General features: G+C 45.3%; 1 protein-coding gene across 2 annotated transcripts in view; it reads left to right on the top strand.

Moving 5' to 3' along the window:
- The window catches only part of BBS4 (Bardet-Biedl syndrome 4), a 40,376-nt gene extending 22,648 nt beyond the window's left edge, over positions 1-17,728 (top strand). For both annotated transcript variants that reach the window (XM_032194603.1, XM_032194604.1), the window contains 11 exons: positions 310-382; positions 2,210-2,263; positions 3,774-3,901; positions 5,663-5,717; positions 6,596-6,664; positions 7,868-8,020; positions 8,159-8,330; positions 8,834-8,903; positions 12,947-13,088; positions 13,450-13,660; positions 14,633-17,728. In XM_032194603.1, coding sequence (XP_032050494.1) covers positions 310-382; positions 2,210-2,263; positions 3,774-3,901; positions 5,663-5,717; positions 6,596-6,664; positions 7,868-8,020; positions 8,159-8,330; positions 8,834-8,903; positions 12,947-13,088; positions 13,450-13,660; positions 14,633-14,784 — 1,279 coding nt within the window. In that variant the 3' untranslated portion in view covers positions 14,785-17,728. The remainder of the gene's footprint in view (positions 1-309; positions 383-2,209; positions 2,264-3,773; positions 3,902-5,662; positions 5,718-6,595; positions 6,665-7,867; positions 8,021-8,158; positions 8,331-8,833; positions 8,904-12,946; positions 13,089-13,449; positions 13,661-14,632) is intronic.
- The last annotated feature ends 830 nt before the right edge of the window (positions 17,729-18,558 follow it).

Here is an 18,558-nt window from a genome sequence, read left to right as displayed (position 1 = left end):
CCCTTTTTGTCTCTGAGTGTCCAGTCTGCTTTTGATCACCCGTGCTTTTCCTTTGAGACAAAGGCAGATGACCGAGCCTGTGGATTCATTCCTTGCATCTCCAATAATGTAAGGGAGTGCAGAATTAATGACCTTGGTCCTGAAAGGGAGCAGTGCTGACATATTGCTCAGATTGGAAACTTCTTAGGGCTTCTCAGGCAGGTCTCTGGAGAACTAGCAAATAGCATCATTTCTCACTGGCAAAGGTGATAGTGGTTGCACAGCAGGGTTTCAAAGCAAGAAAAAATAAAAATTGAAATGCTTTCACAGGTTTCTTTTGGGGAAACACAAGGCAGCCATTGAAGTGTACAACGAAGCAGCTAAACTCGATGAAAAGGACTGGGTGAGTGTTGTGTTGATTTGGAGATTACTGTGCTGTGCAGATGTTTCTGCAGTTTTATGGAGACAGCTGCAGACGTGTTCCAGGCAGAGGTGAGCTCATGCTGCCTGCAGTGTGAGCTGCAGGGCTGAGAGGCAGAACGATGATGCTGATGAGGCTCTGCAGCCGCTGGTTTGGATGGCAGGAGCAAGGCATGATCTCAGCCTGCAGTCCCACACCTTGTCTTGGGGCACAAGCAGCAGAGAATCTAGCAAACGTGTTTGAGCTTTGCAAAGTACCGGTATCAACACAGCCATATATAGTAGAAGAGCTAAATGACATTAAGGACAGTGTGGGAAGTGCCTCCTTTGGTCACCATTAAACCCTCATTATCACTAAAACTTGCTTCAGTAATTGGGAATCCTTTCGTAATGCAAAACAGCATTGAAAAAGATCGCCCTCAAATTAGCTGAAAAGGTTACTTCTTATCTACCAAGCATTATCTACTTGGACAAAATGTAGGCTGATATCTACAGAAGCAATAATAAATTAGCTCTTTCCTCTTAAGAGGAAAAGAAGGAAGGAAGAACACTGCAAAGGGAGATGTGTCACAGGAGGTGAGAAAAGAGAGGACGCGGCTTGCAGTTAGCTGTGGACAGCCTTCTGCAGGTGGCCGTTTTGCCTGCAGAAGTGTTGTTTCTAGGACAGACTCGCCACATGTGATCTTTTTTGCTAAGACATGATGCACTTGCTGACTTTAGCGGTACTTTTGGTGCTCATTGTGTCTAAAATTGAGGCTTGATACCAGGATACATGTGACGTTATTCTCATCAACTCATCAGTGCCAAACAACTCAGAAACCTTTTATGCTGGGGATCGTCCCTTAGCTAACCAAGCTACCTGCAGTATGTGCTTGGCATGACTATAACCCTATTTACAGCCACAGCAGGCAGACTTCAGTGGGCATTTTGATCAGTTATTTCCCGTACCTGGCTCAGCACTGGCAGCAGCCTGTGCTCTTCGCTTGTGCTGCCTCATTCTGCAAGCTGCAGTGACCAGGAGTAGCTCTTTGATTCATTACTGTTCTCCACAGTTGGAGAGACACATCGAGGAAAGTATCATTGTGAGGGTAAATAAGAGAGTTTTCTCTCAAAGGTCAAGGCTGTCTAAACTGATGAAGCAGTGAAATGCTTACCAGAATAGAAACGAGGAACTTGTGGACCTTGCTTTTCAGCTCTGCAAGATGTGCCAGGGTGAGGAAGATGACAAGTAGCTTGGCTGTTACACTGTTGGCGATGAATTAGTGGCATGATTGTTCCCTACAGTGGCACTAGAGTGTTTAGGATGCCAAAGTGATCTCCCTACTGTGTTGCAAACGTGTTTCAGCTGCCAGAGATCCTGGATATCAGCCCTTCTGGTGCTTGACTTCTATTTTGGAAAGTTAGACACATCTTTAAATTTTGTCCAGCTGGATGCAGTGTTGTGTGTGTCTTTGTGATTGTACAGGTAGATGGAGAGCCACCCATGAGGGCAATGGGTGTTAGCTTCAGGAATCTCACTGGGAACTGAGTCACATGAAGAAAACAGTCTTTGCTCCATATTCTCCAAAGAGACCATTGTCATTTCTGTGCTTTAGTCCCTCTGGACTGTAGTCTTTCCCATTCTGTCACAGTTTAGCTCTGTAGGTTCCTGGAGCAACTGGAATTCATAGGTTTATTTGAACTAAAGCAAGAAGGGTATGGGCTGGGAGTCTCCCTGTCCAGGTCAGCGATGACTGTTGTCACTGGTAGATTACGTATCACATCTCAAACCTCATGCTGATTGGGTTTTATTTTGCTTTGTTTCATACAGGAGATCAGCCACAACCTGGGGGTGTGCTACATGTACCTGAAACATTTCAACAAGGTAATGCAAATGCTCATCTCACCTACCTGACAGATGGGAAGCAGGGCTCCTGGAAATTTCACACTCTGGGAGTTTGAGGTGGACCCTTTGCAGTGCTGGGTATCAAGGAAGCTTTTTGCTTCAGTGTTCATTTCTGGGAGCAAAAGTTCATGAGCTGTGTCTGTTCTCATTTGCATGTTGAATTATTTTGAGTCAGCTGAAAGTTTGTGAACTTGGATAAGAGTGAAACTGAGTTTAGCCTTGTTGCTGGCCAGGAGGCTCTTCCTGAACTAGAATTTTTCAGAGAGCATTTCTGTTCTTAAAAGGAATGTTTGAGGAACCTCAAAGAGCTGCCTCAAACGAGACAGAAAACCAGCTGTGCTCCATCAAGAGCTGCATCTGTTTCAGAGCCTTTTAAAACTACTGTGGTAAACATTGCAGGTTTTGTGAGGAGCAGCAAACCACTGAGCATGCCAATTCCATCTTCTTGCAGCAAGAGAAGTGTGATGGTTAAGACCCAAGCTGTTTCCCCAGCATAAAGCTCAAACTACTGCATCTTGTGAATAGTCTCATTGGTCTGAAGGAAAACCTGCTTCCCCTCGTCTCTGGCAGGATTCAGGAAAACACAACACTCAGCCTTTGTTCCCAGTTCGGCCCAATTGCTCCCTGCTGCTCTTTCTGGTGGAATGCTGTGGTCCTTGCAGGCAAAACCCCGCTGTGTTCCCTGTTGGAGGCATTGCTGTAAAGCAGGATGTTGTGGAGCGTAGGTCCATCCATGGGATTTGTTATCTGCACTAGCAGTTTCCATACTGGGACCTGCCAGCTTTCCCATAACTGAGACGTACTGGTCACCCTGGGTAGCAGTGTGTGCTGAATAATTCCTGGAGGACACCTAAAACACAATGAAGCCCATGGGGATGGCTGTCTTTTCAGTAGTTGTTGGTAACAAGTATCCCATAGTGCAGCATTCCTTTAACCTGTCAGCATTTCTCTTTCTAATATATGGTGTGTCCAGAAACAGCAAATGTTCTTTGCAGTCCTGCTGGCTAGGCCTGAGGAGGTAAGAGGAGGACATGTTGCAAAGCGTCTCCTGTTGGAGGGGAACGGTGCGTGCCTGACAAGGGCTGATTCATTCCCCTGGTTTACTTGGCAATCCCTGCTTGCTGCTGGAGTAAGCATTTTAGCGAGGAATAAACTGCAACGTACCTGTTAACCTCACAGGGCTGAGACTTCCCTTAAAGCAAACAGATTCAAGCACAGGAACAGGCCTGTGCTCCTCTCTTCCTCGTGAGGTTGTTGCCTCTTGGCTCGGAGCATGCTGCTTCCCTTTTTTCTGTCCCAGAAAGCTCATGGCCCCCAATGCAGAACTTGTTTCAACAATTAGCCAGGCTGGGCTTAGCTAGCAGGGCTCTCTGAGCTCAGGAGGTGCTAGCTGTTCCCTTTCCCTAGCTGCTGTGGGTTGCTCTTGGGCTGTTGCTTCACCGAGGAATGATCACTGATTATTTTTTATTCTCTGTGGTTGTTTGTTTAGGCACGAGACCAGCTAAACAATGCCCTGGAGCTCAACAGACATGATCAGACTTACAAGATGCTGGGAAAAATTCACCTTTTGGAGGGGGAGACTGATAAAGCCATTGAAGTCTATAAGAAAGCTATAGAGTAAGAATATATATATATTTTTTTCTTTTTTTCTCTGTCAATGTTCCATCCTATGCCAGGATTAATTTGATGGGTGTCCCAGATCTGAATTGAGGACACAGTTAAAAAGCTAATGGTAATTACAGTGTCTCTGTGCAAAGCAAGCACTTTGCAAGCTCTTCAGCTGTCTCTGCTCTCAGCTGTAGTCCTCCTCCTGCTGACAACATGTCAGGGAAGAAGGTAGCTGTTTGAAGGTCTGCCAAGAAACAGTGGAAAACAAATGGACAGAAATGCCTCGGAGCAAACATATCCCAAATGGACTTAATAAATCCCAAAGGTTTTTCTACCAACAAGATCTAACCCTGGCTGTCTCTCTAACCCCGACTGTCTGTCAAAACTCAGTTGCTGGGTTTCTCATGGAGTGATTTGTGTTTGAAGGAGTGTGAGTAGGCAGACTGGAGATGGGCTGGTGCATGGTGAGTTTCTCCCACCCTGTCACAATTTCTGAGTACCAATCTGTCTTTTTTAGGACGTTCCTGAGTGTCTGATTTACCGGTGCTTTTAAAACTGTAGGCAAAAGACTAAAGGAAAGCAGGAGCATGTCAGAAACCACTGGAGGATCTGCATTTTGTACTAGCTGTTTTTCCTTCTTACACATCTGCTTTTGGCTGCTCTCTGGCAGTATATTGTGTCGGGTAGACGTTTGGATTAATCTAGAATGTTTATTACATAAATAATCCTTGCTAAGCATTTTACCAGGTTTATACTGGTTATCTTGCTGCCCCCCTTCCCTCCCTTCTTCCTCACTCCTGCTTTTTTCTTTTTGTTCTCATCTGCCTGCTGCATTTAGCCTGCTGTTACCAGCTGCAGGTTAGTCTGTCACTGCTTTCTGTTTATCTTCCACCAGGCACACAGGTTTTGCTCCAGTTGAGATTTAAATGTGCCCGTGTGATTGTACATACTAGATTTCTTAAGACGTGGTAGCAGTGACTTGAAAATTTACTTCTGTTAAGTGAGGCCACAAACATACAGCGTCCCTTTCTACTTCGTTGTTGTTTTTTTAATGCTATTTATTTCTTAAAAACCTCCTGGGAATGGGGATGCTTTTAAAAGTGTTCATGACATTGCTGTCTGAACCCCAAATTAGCCACGAGGGTTTGGGAGTTGCATGCAGTAACTGAAAACACTAAGGGCATCCTTTTTGAAGCCTTGCTGTGCTAAACAGTGGTGTATATTGTCCGAGGTGTGTTAACTACTAGAGCAGTGCCTGTGGATTGCAGTGTACCACAAGGCCATGATGAGCAGTCTGCAGCTCATAATCTTTTTGTAATGTAGTGAATGGTGAGTCTGATGATGAATGTGTGGGATCCACCAGAAACGCTGAGGATTGTCTGTCACACGTGGCCCCAGAAGCTGGGGAGGGATTTACAGGATCATTTATGGGAGACAGGAGAACCCCATTTTCTATTTCCAGGTCACTCACGCAGGCTCACTGTGAAGCTTAATAAAACCACATCCTCTTACCATACTTCCAGACCCATTTCAAACAGCTGCCTTCATTTCTTCTTAGTATCTATAAGGCATTTTGAAATCTTAGATGTATTATTGTTCAAAGGAAGTCCCCATGATGGTAACTGTTCCAATATTTGAGTATTATTAATAATAACAGTTAATTTCGTATTGTGACACTAGGGCAGTGTAGCATAGCGATGCCATGTTCTGTATTTACCTTGTTCTAGAAGGGCCAATTCACAATGCAGCTCTCTGGCTTTTGTGTTACAGGTTCTCTCCAGAAAATACAGACCTCCTTACAAAACTGGGCTTAATTTACTTGCAGGTACTGAAAACTTCCCATATCTATTACATGAACTTACTTATTTACAAAACGACCAAGACTGTTTTATAGAGTTAATTTCTATCCATCCTTATGTGACTACCCTGTGTTTCCGTAAGGACTGTATTTATCACGACAGAGCTTGCTTTTCTCTCGTTTTCTTTTTTACTTTTGCTGCTAACAGCAAGTTGATCCTGGATCTGAGCCAGAGCAGGAATTCTGTCTGGCAGCTGCCCTAATTCTGTTATAAATCCTCTAAGTACAGTAAAACATGACTAGTCATTACCTTACTTCTGGAGCTGGAGTCCAGCAAGTTAATCTACAACAAAAGCAGCCGTGAAAGCAGCATTAATGCACCATAGAAGAAAATCATTGATTTAAATAACAAAGGCATACATATCACTTATCTGTGAAATGTATGGGCAGGACCATCTGATTATTCCAAAAGTAAGCTACCCAAGGAGCAAATGGGCAAAGAAGAGCTGGCAGTATCAATCCTGGCAGGATTGATGGGCTAGAAAACTTGCACTGAGTGCTAATTCAGAAAGCTCCTTAAGCATTTCCCTATCTATTTAGATGCTGGAGAATAAGGTGTAGATCTTCATAAACATTGCCTTTCTCTGGAGATAGGGAAATTGGGATGGAACAGTGTATCCTGCTCAGCATAATCCATTTTTATGATTTGTTTTGTAAATCATCAAACAGGAATGTGTGTGTAAGTTAGTAAGTGGAAGCTCTGCAAAAATCACTTTTCTGAGTCCTTTTTTTTAGCTGAACAGAAATTTGGGTGTCCATAAAGCCTATGTTTTCCTTTCTTATTCCTGATTTTCTGATACTTTTCTCATTTTTTTCTGACTTTTCTCATTTACTTCTTTTCCCAGCTTGGGGATTACCAGAAGGCTTTTGAACACCTTGGAAAGGCACTTACTTACGACCAAGGCAATTACAAGGTATCAGGAGGAGTGGAAATGAACCAGCTGACCTCTTGAAACTAATTCCAGTATCAAAGTTTTGCTGTCTGTATCATTGAGAGGCTAAAAAGGATTATGCTCCAGAAAACTTTTTCCAAAATACATTTCTGGGACCTTTCCCTGGAGAGGAAACTGGATGTGTGTGGAAACAGAGAAAGGGAACTGGGCAGAATATGTGGTGTTAAATTGATCCCTTGTTTTTTAATCTGAAGTTGCACCTAGTTTAATGAACTGAATTTGCTTTACAATGGAAGTCTTCCAGACGTTGTTTTAAAAAGCCCAAGACCTGGGTCACTGTGATTCCTAGGCATGGAGCACAGGCCCAAGTGATGTCCCATTACATTATTCTCCCATCTGCTAATAATCCTCTGTGTTTCCAGCTGTTACATACAAGTGTGACTTTTCCTTGGCTCCAGTCCGGAAAGCTGAGTTTGGCATCTAGGTTTCATTCCTGGTTGTGGAACTGCTTCCCTTTTTAAACATGTTACTTCATTTCTTGCTGCCTCCTTTGGTACGATGTTAGCAAAGTAGAATATTGAAATGCATGGTTGACAACTGATACATGAATGCAAGCCAAATGTTATTGTGAAAACACCTTTACACTTACAAATTTTACTTGTCACCGTGAAGTATCATAAATGACTTAACTAGCTTAGTGTGGTTTAAATATATATGTGTTGCAGCCACTTGCCTTTTTTCCCCCAATGCATATTTCCATTAATTTGCAGTATCAACTAGTTGGTGTGAACTAGGCTGCTTTGTCTCGCTTGTGTTTTTTACTCTCCAGATAACTTACACCAGAACTGTTTCTATCAGTACTTGCTGGTAAAAAGAAAGTAGTAGTGCATAGATCTTCTCAGACACCTGGGCTGTAGAAGATATGCTATCACCCCAAAACATACCCTAAGCACTTTTTACATTACAGGATTTCAGAGAGTGCTATGATTGAGATAGGTCAGGAAAAAGTGGACACAAGTCCCTCTTTACCCTGTCTTCACTATATGCTGAGAGGTTCTAGAGGTTCATCTGCTTCTCACTGTTGGTTTTGGCAGCCCCTAGAAGAAAACAACTGAAAAAGTTAAATGGTTGCTTTTGAGATGGCTTTAGCTTAACAACTTTATCATCTCATCATGTTTGGGGAAACACAGTTCCTCAGCTGGTTGCTCTCCTCTTCTCTCAAAGGCCACCTTGGCAGCTGGCAGCCTGATGCAGACCCATGGAGACTTTGATGTTGCCCTCTCCAAATACAGGGTGGTGGCCAGCACCATGCCTGAAAGCCCCCCACTGTGGAACAATATTGGGATGTGCTTCTTCGGCAAGAAAAAATACGTTGCAGTAAGTATCTCGTTTCCTTATTTTTCTTCATGTTTTTTCATGTTTTCAATTTTATATAAGAACGCGAGTCCTGTTGTGGCAGAGACAAGACGTCTGCTTGGGTGGGCTGTGTTACAGCATGCTTATTCCTTTTTGAAGGCTATCAGCTGCTTGAAGCGGGCAAACTACCTGGCTCCCTTTGACTGGAAGATCCTGTACAATTTGGGCTTAGTGCACCTGACGATGCAGCAGTACGCATCAGCTTTCCACTTCCTCAGTGCTGCCATCAACTTCCAGCCCAAGATGGGAGAGCTGTACATGCTCCTTGCAGGTAAGCGACACGCCGTTATGCAGCTCTGGTGTATATCCAGCTTAGGAGATGCAGCGTTTTGGAGAGGGAAAGTTTGTCCTGAAGGAAAAAAACATTGGACAAAGGCTATACCAAGTTCCCCAGCAGGTCACCAGTGGGTGTAAAGCCTGAATAGTTTGTTCTCTCTTGGTAGTGAACAGAAAGGTTAAATTGTAGTTAGATCCAGGTTACACATTTGGAAAAAAAAATAAAATACAAAACCAAACACTTTATCTTTAAGAGTTTGGTTTGGTGTTGCCTAGAGGGTGTGCATGTCCAGCACTGGTAATTTTTGTGATTTGGTGAGATGAGTAGTTATAAGAAGGGACATTAGAAGAGTTAATCCTCACCTGCACTGGGCGCAGTAATACAGACAACCCTGCTACCACCTATTTATTTCATGATTTAATGACAGTCTGAATTATCCCAAAAGTAAAGTCCTTGTGAAGTATCATCTTCTGTGTGTACCTTTTCCTTTGGTACAGTTGCTCTGACAAACCTTGAAGACATTGAGAATGCAAAACGTTCCTATGAGCAAGCTGTGGCATTGGACAAGTAAGTCTTAATCACATCTTTTAGCTCTTTGATCACGCTGCTTTTCCTCCCTGCACCTGGTTTCCTTCACATGCTTTGTTGCTCTGACTACTCTGACCCAAGACGGTTTTCATTAGGGAAATATTTTTATTCCTGAAGCAATGCAAATCAGTTTGAAAACCACTTGTTTTTTTCCATTCAGGTCAGCTCTGAAAAATGAAAGAAATTTTGTTTGAGACCAAACCAAAGCTGATTTTTATTTTACTGTTTATTTAGTGAGTCAGTGATGATGGCTTTGGATTCCAGTCCTCCTTTATTTACACACAATGGAGCAGATTCAATAGAAGGAAACCAGCCATCCCAGAATATTTTATAACCCAAAGTTCAAGCACTGGTGAGAGCACTGAGAGGCTTGGGTTAAAGCCTGTTCTGAACTGGTCAGAGGGAAGATTTTAGCTGGGAAAATGTGGGCAAGAAGCTAATATAAAGCATATAAAGGACAGTGGTGCAGCTCTTTCTCCTCCATTTTGTTAGCAATGCTGGTGTTTGCAATCTAGCTCTTAAAATCAGAGCACTTGCTTTCAGAAATGTTAAAGTGAGCCTTTCAGTGGTAAAGATAGTCATTTGCGTCATTTCAGGCAGAAAAAACAGATTTGTCTCAAATTTAGGAATAGTTCTGGCTGCCTGGGTCTGCTTTTCTTTACCTTTCATTTTTCACTTTTCACATTTTAACTAGTGGGAGGTTTGATGGCGATTCTCCCCAGTTTACTGCGAATATTTGCATACTGAGAGCAGCCTGCACAGTGAGTCTTAAGGCAGGCTCTTCTCCATAGTGGCCACCACAAGATGGCAGGAGAAAACACTGGTCCCTGTCCCCTCCAACCTAGGCACACAGGCCAGGCTTAATTCTGGGAATTCTGGAAGTTCCCTAGCCCATTAAAAAAAGGCAGCAAGTTTAAAAGAATAGTGTCTGACCCCTTAGTGCAGTTCCTTTTGCGAAGAGGTGCTGTAAATGCTCTTGGCGCTTTGCTGAGAATTGCCTGGCTTGCATGCATGACAGAGCCCTTGAATCGGTTAGCCCGGCGCCACCAGCACACATCTGGCACTGAGATTCTTCATGGTTATGCATCAACAAAGTTACAAAGCAAGATTTAAATATTTCTACTTCTGCCTCAAATGTCAGGACGTTTGGGCAGCCTCCTCACAGGAAGTGAACCTGTGCAAGCCATGGTCAAAGATTTACACGTCTTGCTGTGTGTTTTGCAATTATGCATCAGCTGTTCTACCAAAAGCTCCAAGATCCAGTCAGCTCCTTTGCCTGGCTTTCCTAATCAGAACTCCATGTCTAGCAAGGGTGTGCAGGATCTTAAGCTCATTCAGACTGCTTAGTCATGAGTTTGTGTGCTTTGATCAAAGAGAGGGAATAGGAATCGAGCTCCCCAACTTTGCCTAAATATCTGGCACCAGTAGCATGCTACAGCTTTATAGTTTCACCAGGAAAATAAAACTTTATCAAAGCAAAAATGAATACAAACTGCCACTGACTGCTGGGAGGAATATCCAGGCTCTGTCAGGCTCTTTGTGCCTCGTTCAGCTGACATGCCTTGTATTCTCTACAGTTATTTTGTGGCTGAATCCGTGTCCCCACAGGCTTACTTTCTTGGCACATTATGAGCTGTTTGGCTGGGATGAAGGTAGCTGTGTCTGTTCCCATTGCCATAAATACTTTTATAGCCACGCTGTGACATTTGGTCTGGGTACCATGCTGGGGTCTGGAAGGGAAAGTGTTCTGCCAAAATCTTCAAAAAAGATGTTTCTTCATCTTAATACTGGTTTTAGCTCATAGCTGTGCCTTTTTTTTTTTTTTTTTTTCCCCTCCCCTTTGGTTATTTAGCTATTGATTTTTCTAACCGTTATATTGCTTCTCAGCTCTTGAAGGATAACTAGCATGATAGAGTTCAATTAATTTTAAAAGTGGCTGTTCCAGATCTGGCCAATTTCTGGTTTTGGTGTTTTGTTGTGTGAGTGTTTTTGTGTGTGTGTTTTTTTTTTTTTCCTGTTTTTATTGGCTTTTTTTTTTTCCCTCAAGAAATCAGGTTTTTATATTTATCTGCTCATGCATTACATCCTTTGCTTTGGCAAAGACGATGAGGAGGGTGTTTTTTTTTATTATTATTTTTATTGCAGGATCAGTGTTCCAGTTTCTCAGATAAAGGAAATCCAATGGTGATGAATGCTATCGGATTTCTTCTAATAGTCTTCTTCCTTGCAGCGCTGTCATATAACTTACTGAGGATGGATAGTCATGGCCTGCAGACGATGCTTTCTATTTATTGCACAGCGATGGCAGAAGCCTTTCCTTCTGCACTTTTCACAAAGGAAGCTCTCTGTCTTGGCCCCCTGGGTGTGGGTGCTGGAATCTTTGGATGGCTCCAGCTATCCCTGCCATGCTCCAGGAGAGGGCACCAGTCCCTCGCTCACATTTATTGAGCAAATTCCAAAGCATCCCTGGCTGACCGGTGTGCAGGGATACACGTACACGCTACGGGCTGGCCAAATGCAGCCTCTGCTTTTCCAGGTCTCAGCCTTGCAGCCAGGATGAGCCGAGTGTCTGCCTGAGCTCCTGTGGTGCCCCTCTTGCTGTTCGTTTCTTTGTCAGATAACACCTATGTGCTTTGCTTCACCAAGTTAAGTGTGGGATTCAGACTGTTGAAGAATGGTCAGAGCATTTTGCTGAGTGTAAACCTTGGCTTGTGAAGCAGCTAGAGAAGGAAGAGGTCTCCGAGGGGTTCACTGAATCCCAGAACCCAGGGAAGCAGCTCGCTCTTTCCTTCCAGCTGAGTTTGCTCACACTCTTGGCTAAGCTGGAAGAAAAGCTGCTGCTCCGGGTTAATGTATCCTGGTGAAGAAAATGGGTACTGTAGAAAATGAGAGCACGTGGAACAATTCTATTCCATATAAAATTGTGTTCGTATGCTGTTCTCCATCACAGAATCACAGAATCACGAGGGGAGGCAGAGCTGCACAGGGTTGCAGTGTTACCCGCAGTGTTGGGCTTCCTTTTGAATCCCTCGTTGGCAGGCACTGCCCGCTGTTCCTCTGTAACCATACACACACGGTGTATGGTTTTACTGGGTGAAAGAGAGAGAAGAGGCAGGGAACGTGAAGCATAAACAGCACGTTCTGCAGCATGTCAGTTTGTAAAGTACGATCAGTATGAGCCAGTGCCACTGTCCTGTCCCATGACAAGCTGCTCTCCTACAAATGTGGAGTGCTGAGCCAGAGCAGAGATCAGCTTTCACAAAGCCCCTGTCACTTCACCTGCCCCAGGCACCAGCTCTCACACGGAGGTGCCTGCTCGCTGCTCAGGCACTTTGTCTAGGATTTATTAAAGCCAGTCCTGAGATAGTCCCCAAGTGCAAGGAGTTGGCTGGTGCAGAGAAGATGCTGAAGGGGGTGAAGCAGTCACAAGAGTCCTCATGCTGTCAGTGTCACTGTGGAATGCTTTGCTGGCCCAGGGCTCTGAGTCTTTGGCCAAGCAGGCCGGACTCTGTCTTGTTCCCAAAGGTGTAAGTGGTAGCACGGGTAAATACAGCGCAGCGCTGGTTTCTGCTCTCAGCTGGGCTTCTGCTGCTGCCCTTTTAAGTCTGACAAGTGCAAAACTGTTCTGCAGGTCTTTGCAGCTGGTTTCAAACCAAACTCTAGCACAGCACAGCTGCCTTATGCTCCTCCACCCTCCCACAGGCAGCCCCCGTAGTTCTGAGGCTGCCCCCAAACATAGCGTGCATTTTAGGGAGAGCTCTTGCCTCCTTTGAACCAATCTTGCAGACGCTGACAAAGCCAGCTCACCTACCTGAGAGCAGAGGTCACTGCTTGGGGAGATCTTTGTAGCCCTCGCCTCAGAGCAACTGAGATTGGGCAGTGGAGGAGCGATGTGAGCAGATGGGACTTCAGGGCCAGAGCACCCCGTGGCTTGTCTGAGCCAGGCTGAAGCTTTGCTGCTTGGGCACGTCAGCGTGGTCTGAGTCCGGCTAAGTGCGATGCATCCCCTGTGTTTGTTGCAGGTGCAATCCCCTCGTCAACCTCAACTACGCTGTCCTGCTGTATAACCAGGGGGACAAGAAGGGAGCCCTCTGCCAGTACCAGGAGATGGAGAAGAAGGTCAATGCAGTGAAGGAGAGCAGCACTCTTGACTTTGACCCTGAGGTAGGTGCTTACGAGTTGTCAGCAGGAACTAGAAAGCCACATTAAGACTTGCAACAAACAAGGAGGAAATTTGACTTTTGAGTCCAATTATTAGGAAGAAATTCTGCTTATGAGATTTTCTGAGCAGAGCAGTCGCCTGCTGAGAGCTGCTTACTTCTTTTCTGCTCTTTGAAGCCCAGTTCTTCAATCAATACACAGCAAGACAAGATTCCCTCTTAATTAAGGGAATGAATTAGCGGAGATGTTTCCCTCGAGCACCAAGGCAGTTGCCAGCTCTGCACAGCTCTATTTCTTTGTTGACTTTATTGTTGTCTGAAGTATTCCTGTTTACAAGGGTCTCCTCTCTTTGTTTCTCGAGAAGATGGTGGAGGTTGCCCAGAAGATGGGAGCTGCCCTGCAGGTCGGGGAGAGCCTGCTCTGGACTAAGCCTGCTAAAGAGTCTAAATCCAAGCAGCGAGCTGCGCCATCAGGGAAATCCTCCAGCACTCAGCAGCCCTTGGGCTCTAACCAGGCCCTGGGTCAAGCCATGTCCTCGGCTGCTGGGTATGGGAAAAGCATGCAGCTTCCACCAGGTACCTCTCCTTGGCACCTCTGCAAAGTGGAACTGTGGGAGGGGAGAAGCCTCTGTCCCTTTGGGTATGGAGTTACAGCGTGTGTTTTGGAGGATATTTACTCGCTTACAGAGCTCCATTCAGATATATTCAGCCTTAGAAGACCTAGGCTGATAGCTGCATGTGTTGCTTCTTGCTGGGGGCTTGGTGGGGGAATCTCCATTGCCTATGGCCTGACCTGCTCTCGCCCCTTGGCCCCAAGGAAGAATGCACTCAGGATACTGCTGATTGTGGTGATTTTCTGTCACTGTTAAGATCTGTTTCCTGTGGGTTGGAACAGGAAGGAGGTTGTGTAACCTAGGCCTCTTTCCTTGGCACCCCTGAGGACCCATTCCATTCCTCATGCATGGAATAAACTTTCCATGCATGAAAGATTTGGAGGCTGAAAAACAAAAACATACAGGAGTTTGGGGCTTACCTGAAGGACTTTATCACCTATGTCAGAGGAGCTGGTTCATAACATTATCTGTTGGCCTATGTATGTACAGATACAACTGCAGCGTGGCAGTATCCTGTTTTGATTTTATTCCGTAAGGAGCTACATTAACTGCCTGGAAACTCTTCCTGAGATTGCTAAAACTGTGAACTGAAAGCTACGCTGTGGTTTTGGTTCCAGTTTGAGTATAAACCAGCCTTAGTGGGACAATTTTCCCTTCCAAAGCACGACTTAATTCCTAAGTTCCTGCTGACTTCTCACAGCAGCCTGGCCGAATGAGACTGTGCCTCAGCTGCCTTTCAGCAGAACCCCAAGTACTGTAAGGTCTCTGGCTGAATAGCTCACAAAATAATTGAGTGCTGCTGATAAGCTAATGCTAGACAGAAGAAATCTGAGAACAAAAAATAGCTATGATTGTTTTGCATCTCCATCCTGCTTGGAGGGACAAAAGAACAGACAAAACACACAGTCGTTCTGTAATTGTGTTCTCTCCCCAGGTGCTGGAGCATCAGCTCCGCTTGCGAAGCCTCCCTCGCTGCCCCTGGAACCAGAACCGAGCTCAGAACCGGGCCCTGAGGAGACCACAGCACCAACAGAGGCCGAGGAACAACGGAAAGAGAAGCGCAGGAGCCGGCAGGCAGAGGACTAGAATGGACTCTGGTCAGCACGGGCAGGTGTGGGGACATCTGCAGCGCTGCCTGCTGACCTGTGGGGAAGGGGACCTGCCCTCTCCCCTGACCCACGGTGGCTTCACCCCACTGTCAGTTAGGCTAAATGCAGCTGTTTTTGGTTAATGATTTTAGCACGTGCTCTCTGCCTTGTCCCAAGGAGTAGTTGCAGCAGTCAGAAGCGGTTCCCATGTAGCTACTGTTAGCGTGGTCACACCTTACTGCAACAGACTGGAGGATGGAGACCTGATGGGGTTGGATGTCTTCAGTGTTCATCTCTAAGTCCTCCAGAAGGGTGCTGAGGCACCCAGTAAGTTTAGAAAAGCCAGCAGTAGTGACTTAGCATCCTGGAAAATGAGAACCCAAAGAGGATCAACCCCTTCTGCTGGTGGCTGAACTTGTAAGCTGAGGAAGCCCTGCACAAGCCATAGTAAGGTCAGTGGTAGTGCACTCGGAGAAGGAGTGAAGGCGAAACACCTCACCAGGGTGATCACAGAGCTGTGAGCCTGACTTGGGCCTGGCACAGCCTGGATCCTGGCAGGGACGTGCTCGTCACTCCTGGTTTCACAAAGGCAAGACTTCCTAAATGATTTCTCAAGGCTGGGCCAAGGAGGTTGCTCAGGCAGGGAGCTGAGCTGGGAGCTCTCATTCCTTGGCAGGGCCGTGTGGTGGCCATGGAGTACACGAGTGCACCCTTTCTGTAGTGGTGACAGCTGCGTGGCAAAGCCAAGCTGGTTGGTCTTGAGGCAGTCGTTCTGTTAACGTGGCAGCCCGGTGGCAGCACGAGTGTCAGCCAGCTGAGCCACCTCCTTTAGGACCATGGTCCCATTCCGATGCCAAGATCACTCTGTGTATTTCTTGAATCCAACAGGAGAAAATCTATTTTAAAGCATGTGTGGTAGCTAACAACAGCCAAAGAAAACTGCAGAGCTGGGTGAGAGCAAGGCAGGTGCTCAGGGGCCAGCTATTCTGGAAGCAGGCTAGCTGCAGCAGCACAAAAGTCTGCCAGAACCAAATTCCTAATTGTTTGCCGAGAAACAGGGTGAATGAGCCTCAGTGAAGCTCTGTGCTCATGTGATTGGAGTTCTTCCTTTAGAATTAGCGTTGCCCAGCATGGGGGAAAGATTGGTTAGCAGGAAAAAAAAGATCCTTTCTGAAAAGGCTTGCAATGGTCAGCTTCAACACTAAATTTAAATTGTTTTAGTATGACAGCAGCTGTGCTCTGAATAACTCAGTTATGCCCTCCTTACAGCAGCATTCAGGAGAAATCATTTCTGCTAGGTTCCAGAAGGCAAAGCAGCCTCTTGGTGAGCGGAGCAAGGAATTTTAATGCCCCTGTGATACTTGAGATGCTTTGAAAGTGTTTTTATCCTTGAACAGAAAAACCTTAGCCTTCCTTTCTCTGCTCCTGTCAGTTTTTTGCCCCTGGGATTTATCCAGAGCTTGGTACAGGTCCTCAAAGCAACTGGTTTGGGGAGTTAAGGCAGGACCACCATGCTTTACAGAAAGAACCAGTAACTGGGTTAAGTACATCTGCTTTTTCGTCTTCTTCCCCATCAGTGTGCAGAGAAGTGCACAGAGCTGATGTTGCTGTGGGACTTCTGATCCGAGTTCTCTAAGCAGGATGTCTAGCACTTGCCCAAAGCAGCTGAAGCTTCAGGCTCAGCCTATTTGCTGTTTGGGCTGCTGAGCTTCTTAAAATACATTCCTGCTTTTTGTTCTGCACCGCTGCATTCTATCGCTCCGTAATCAACAAGTCTGATAGGGCAAGGTTAGTAATGGAAACTTCTCTGCAGCAACTTGTAGCAGCAGCCTGAGGAAGGCTCTGGATGCATTAGCATCCTTCAGCGGTGCTTTCTGGTTAGCTGCTATTATCCAGAGTGACGTTAATGCATCTTTAGAGTGCAGCTGGGAACTGAAGTGCTATCCTGCTCCCCAGGGGCCACTAAAAGAGTAGGAACCCTTCACTTTCTCTCTTTTGATTGCCAAAACTGCCGGCTTATCTCAAATGTGGCTTTTTCCGCCTCTCCTCTATGGGCTGGTTTTGAATTGGTGCAGCCCTGGGGTAGCACCGTGGTGAGGTGTTCATCGTGCTGAAGAAATCACAGGTTCTTCTGTGGAGTGCTGGAGAATTTAAACAAACCAGACAAGAAGCAGCATAAACCAGGTACAGTGCAGTGGTTTTATTCACATTAAACTTTTTACACTGAAAGTTACTGCAGCATAACCGTAGCTGTGAAGAAGTTAAGATCACAGAGCAAGGGTAGGCAGGGTGTGGAAACTTTATCTCACCCCAGAACTCTAGTTCAAGACGTTTTTTTTCCTGTGGCAATTGCTCATTGTAATCATTTGGTCTTACCATGAGGGCTCGCAAGCTGTGGAAATTTCAGTGACCTGAACACAGCACTTACAGGCACGCGCTCACCAGCACTGCTGATAGCAGAAGGTTTTCCCTCCAGCTGCTCGATCCCCTTGTTTTCATGTCACCAGTTGCTTTCCCCTGCCTTCTGCCAGTTGTACACGGGTTAAGTTAACTTCAGGACTGCAGCATCACGAAACCAACCGGCTACGTGCAACAGCCCTTGGCCCACAGGTGCTGTGGGAACCAGAAGGGCCGAGCAAGAATCGGAGCAGGCTCTTTTCTCACCCAGTCCCACTGGTGCAACCTGTTAGCTTCTGGGCTGCTTTTTAGGGTAATTGTTACGTGTCACTACTGAGGGGGTGTTGCATGGGGTGGTGCTGTCAAGGTATTTAAAATACACCTTCTGGTAAAAAGCTTACGCAGATGATTAACTCTCCTTCTGTGAAAATAAAAGGTAGCACCTTGTTCTTTCCAGATTTCAGCAAAGCAGAAGGGAGCTTCACATCTAAGGAAGTGTTTTTAAATCTGCAATTACAGTTGGATAATAAATAAAACTGAAGTTCCTTGTCCCGTCTCCTCTCCTCCTCCTGGGTACTGTGATGACAGCATTTGCATGCCGTAAATTTGCAGTATCTTTATGGAGAGTTTTTTTATGCTATCTAATGATGAGAATGAAGCTGGACTGTTCTTTCAACTGAAATTAAGCAAGGGAGTTTTCAGCAGGACTGTACAAAGTCATTTAGGGATTTTGGAAATCACACCTTATGTTCCAAAACCTGCTTCTGGCATCAACCATAATTCTAATTTTCTGTTTTTTCCCCCTGTAATTGAAAACTTAAGATGGAAAGTAATAATGAGCTTAATTTCTAGGGAAGCAGAAACCACCTGCTTTAGGACATTCTGTTTCCCTTCTCAGGAAAAAAAAAAAAGTGTTACAATTAACCAGGTTAAATCAAACTGCTTACAAGGTAGACTGCAGACTGACTTCGTGACAGGAATGAATCTAGAAGACAGTTAAAAAATAAAAGCCTGGACAGCAAGATCTTGTTTCAGCCAGGAATAATTATCTACCCATCCAGCAACTTGCATTAAACCCAAATAACTCTGATTCTGAAATCCCTGAGACAACTGGATGCTGGCTGATGCGCTGCTACCGTGTACTTGCTGGGTTCCTGTATGCCCTCGTTTGCCCAGCTGTGGTCACTGACAGACAATAATGGCAAGAGCCTGGGTCCTACTCTAACGTCCTGTTCTTGCATAAAACACCTAAAATTTAGACTTCCCTGTTGGGAAGTGGCAAAATCTTTTCTACAGAAGCAGACAAACCTCAGGGGAATGAAGAAAAATGAGCCTTATTAAAATAATAAGCTCCACACCTATATATGCTACAAGA

The sequence above is a fragment of the Aythya fuligula genome, chromosome 11, assembly GCF_009819795.1.
Source record: "Aythya fuligula isolate bAytFul2 chromosome 11, bAytFul2.pri, whole genome shotgun sequence".
In the NCBI taxonomy this organism is placed as follows: domain Eukaryota; kingdom Metazoa; phylum Chordata; class Aves; order Anseriformes; family Anatidae; genus Aythya; species Aythya fuligula.
This window is presented reverse-complemented; position numbering and strand designations above follow the sequence as displayed.